This window comes from Micromys minutus, assembly GCF_963924665.1.
Source record: "Micromys minutus genome assembly, chromosome: 6".
In the NCBI taxonomy this organism is placed as follows: Eukaryota; Metazoa; Chordata; class Mammalia; order Rodentia; family Muridae; genus Micromys; species Micromys minutus.
In genome coordinates this window covers 671,918-676,109 of record NC_137975.1, presented here as the reverse complement: position 1 = coordinate 676,109, position 4,192 = coordinate 671,918, and the positions used below count along the sequence as shown (strand labels likewise).

Sequence of the window (4,192 nt, the reverse complement as noted above, 5' to 3'; positions counted from 1 at the left end):
ACGCACACACATGTACTTGTACATATGAAAGGCAGAATAACTTGGATGTTCTTCTCTCTCCTTGCCTACCATTTTTGAGGCATGGCTTCTTACTAAGCTTGAAATTTAATATAAGACCAGGATGATTGGCCATGACTGTTCTAGGAACTTAAATATGAGACAGATTACAATCTCCTTTAATAGCAAACTTTACTCAGAACATCAGGCAATTTATACACTCTGATTGTTAACAAGAACCATGTGAGTAAAGCATTCTACCCAAAAGACAAGCTATATATGTAAAAACATAGCTTCCATAGTATCATAAAAATAACCTTGGCTATCCCAATCCTCTACACCTGGGAGATCATAGAACACCTTTCAAGAACAATTCTGTATTCTGAAGAAACCAAAGTCATGAAATTGTTGTGTTGGTTTCATGGAGATTTCTCACAATCATTGGGAATTATTCTAATATAATTCCATTCCTAGATTCTGTTACAAGAGCTGGTCAATGAGTGCTATATTTCTGTGCCTGTCTACCTAGCACTAAGATTACAAGACTACCATTGCTGGCTTTAAAAAATAATGTGTCTCTAGGTATCAGACTCAGACCCCTATTTCTGCAAGATAACCACTTCGAAAACTTAGCTATCTCCCTAATCTTCAAAAGATTTTTAAATAAAATTATGAATATTCATGAGTATTTCTCAATTTTGTTTATTTTTTTTTCTTTTTTTTTTTCAATGTTCATAGCAGCTCTATTTATAGTAGCCAGAAGCTGGAAAGAACCCAGATGTCCTTCAGTAGATGGATGGATACAAAAATTGTGGTATATTTATACAATGGAGTACTACTCAGTTATCAGAAACAATGACTTCATGAAATTAAGAAAATGAATGCATCTAGAGAATATCATCCTGAGTGAGGTAACCCAGTCACAAAAAAACAGATATAATATGCAGTCACTGATAATTGGATACTAACACCAGAAAGCTCTGAACACCCCAAAACAACTCGCAGACTATATGAAGTTCAAGAAAAATAAAAAGAAAGAAAATGAAAAACTATTATGCTTAATCTCTATACACCAAGAAAACTTTGACTAATTCCAGGTTACATCTTGTTTTACAGGTACTTTATGCTCATTGTAACTAGTAAGATTTTAATGCATACTATCCAACCTTTAAAAAAATACAAGTACTGACAAAAATGTATTTGCATACTTTTATGCATAAATGCTTAAAATCTGTACATTTATCTTTGTTTTTTAAAATAAAGTTGTAAAATAAATAAATAAAAGTTAGTTGACTTAAAAAAAAAAAAGAAGAAGTAACAAGCTCGGTATCTTGAGGAAGGAAAACGAAACAGAGCAGAAAATGTGGCCTTCTATACATGAGTGAGATTACTTAAAGCCTAATAAGGCTGACAAAGGGAGTTAGGAAAATCCAATGAAGACTTCTCGGTGCTGGGTGTGGTGGCACACACCTATAATCCCAGTAGTTGGGAAGTTGGGGGGCAAGAGAACGGTGAGGTGAAATCTTCAGCTAGACAGCCAACTATTTTCTTTACTGATCCCAAAAGAGAGGAGTTCTGCAGTGGAAAATGATTTATCTCCACAGATGAGGACTTTCTCTCATTGCTGTCAATAACATTTATTACAGGTACTTGTTTCTAAGTCCCCTACATGTACCTATAGATGTATAGGAATACGTGTGTATATATATTCCTATACATCTATACACACACACACACACACACACACACACACACACACACACACATATATATATATATATATTTGTTTTGAGATAGGGCCTCACTTAGCCCCAACTAGCCTAGAATTTGCTTTGTAACTGAGACCCCAGATCCTCCTCCTTCCCAAGACCCTTCATATATTTAAGGACAGATGGAGGGGGTAAAAGGAATTAAATACGTCTAAGGTCATAAAGACAGAAAGCTCCCCACGTGGGATTTATTCCACATTAACTATCAAATTGGTCTCCACAGGGCAAACTGAAATACCTCTTTTGGTGGCTGTTCAACCATCATGAGTCCCCTAATTCAGAAATTCACATCTCTTATTTCAAGCTAGACAGTGTTTCACAACAGGTTGGATACAGGAGTGAAAGATCCCACAAGTTATAATCTGTTCAGACACTTACAAGGATACAAAGGTGCATGGAGAAAAGGGTAATGGCTCTTTTCATATTTTAATGATATGAATTTTAATCATTTAAATTTCATTATCTAGTTACAATAATAACTTTGGAAAAAAGATGTTCACATCAGAACACACAGCAGGGATCCAGGAATATCTAGAATATATAACAAAGTTAAAAATCATGCCAGAACCAAACACTGGCCACAGCTTAATCTGTATCCAGGTGGGAGTCACATTATCACATTGACTGGAAACTGGCTTCACCCCAAACACTGGCCTAGTTCCAGGGCATTCATGGCTTCCTCCAGCTTGAGCATTCCTCTTTCCTGGCGCAGGCGGTACCTCTCAGCCATGGACTGAAGCATCCATTTAGCCCGAAGCTTGTGGTTTTGAGAGCCATAAATTAAGACCTCGGTAAGTTCGGAAGATTCCAGAATCTTCAGCTCAAACATGGCCTGGCTCACCTGCTCGATGTGAGGCATTCGAGATCCCTGTGGGCCAAACAGAGATCTTAGCACCAGCGTGTGGACTTGGAATACTTCTGGATCTTGTAGGTCTTCAGGAACTTTCACCCATGGGGGGATATCTTTACGGGTCGTCAGGGTTTCCATCTTAATTCCTGGCAAGGAACCCAATTTTGTTTATCTTTATAGATTATGTGTAAGCTACACTATCTGAAAATTTTAAATTTAGAATTTTACTATCTTATCAAAATTAATTTCATTTATTGGGAATTCACCCTAGACAGGCTTCTATCCATCTATGTTCCTTTGTGATATTGGTCCTTTCTGTGTCCTCTTTCTCTCTAAGTTCAGTCTCAACAAGTCTTCTCCAAATAACTCACAGATGGGCACACTGAACAAGTGTTCTCCAAATAATTCACAGATGTGTACATTCAACAAGTGTTCTCCAAATAATTCACAGATGTGCACATTCAACAAGTGTTCCGCAAATAATTCACAGATGGAGTTTCTAAGAAGCTCCAGTCTTTTAATCGTCTTCCTATTTCATAGATTACACCAATTTCCACCTTTCTATCATAAAGCCTCTCTAGTCCATTTTCCATGGTTCCATAAAATTTCTTCTGTATAAAATACATTGAACACATATAAGTGGGTAAGGCAATTAGTCCTATCCTTAGAACAAGTTAAAATACTATATTTTTAAGCACTTATATGTGGTTAGTAGACAGTGGTATGCATGTGCATGTCATAGCACATACGGCCCTCTGAGCACAGCTTACAAGATTTGATTGTATTAATTAGCCATGTTTGTGTAGAATATTGAAGTCAAGACTTTGGGATCTGTTACAAGTAACTTTATTTACTGATCTATCTTTCTGGATCTAGAAAAAAAAACACTTTTACCCTAAAAAAGAATCACTTTCTACTTTTTGGCTTGGAATTTGAAGGACTTTATTTAAGAAGAGAGATGAAAATGAAGGCTGTATGTGCAGTCAGAAAAGAGATAAGCTATATTTATGCATGGCATTAACCAGATCATCTGGAATATGTTGCTTATCTTCCAAAACCTGCAGTGGTTCCTAAGACAGTCACCATAATGGCTCTTCTTTTTTATTTATTTATTTATTTATTTATTTATTTATTTATTTATTTATTTATTTTAAACGACTTTATTTTACAAAACAAAGATAAATGTACAGATTTTAAACATTTTTTGCTTAAAATTATACATTTTTGTCAGTACTGTTTTTTCAGACATTAAAATAATTTTTACATAAAACCATGTGAATATATTTTATTTAATCAGTACTTGATTTTTTTCAAGAGATTGACAGTATGCATTGAAAACCTAATAGTTACAATAAGCGTAAAGTACATGCAAAACAAAATGCAACATGGAAATAGTCAAAGTGTTCTTGTTTTGTAAATATATGTATATTTTTTTGTTTTCTTTATTTCTTGGACTTCATACAGTCTGTGAGTTGTTTCTGGGGGAGTGCAAGCCTCTGGGGTTAGCATCCCAGAGTCACTATCAGTGACTGCATATTATGTCTGTTCTTTTGTGACTGGTTTATCTCACTCAGGA

The 4,192-nt window shown here is 35.3% G+C and overlaps 1 protein-coding gene across 1 annotated transcript; it reads right to left on the bottom strand.

Moving 5' to 3' along the window:
* Positions 1–2,403: 2,403 nt before the first annotated feature.
* LOC308421674 (developmental pluripotency-associated protein 5A-like) lies at positions 2,404–2,754 on the bottom strand (the record flags this gene model as incomplete). Its single annotated transcript, XM_080918126.1, has 1 exon — positions 2,404–2,754. The coding sequence occupies one exon, from the start codon at positions 2,752–2,754 to the stop codon at positions 2,404–2,406; it is 351 nt and encodes a 116-aa protein (XP_080774252.1).
* Positions 2,755–4,192: the final 1,438 nt, after the last annotated feature.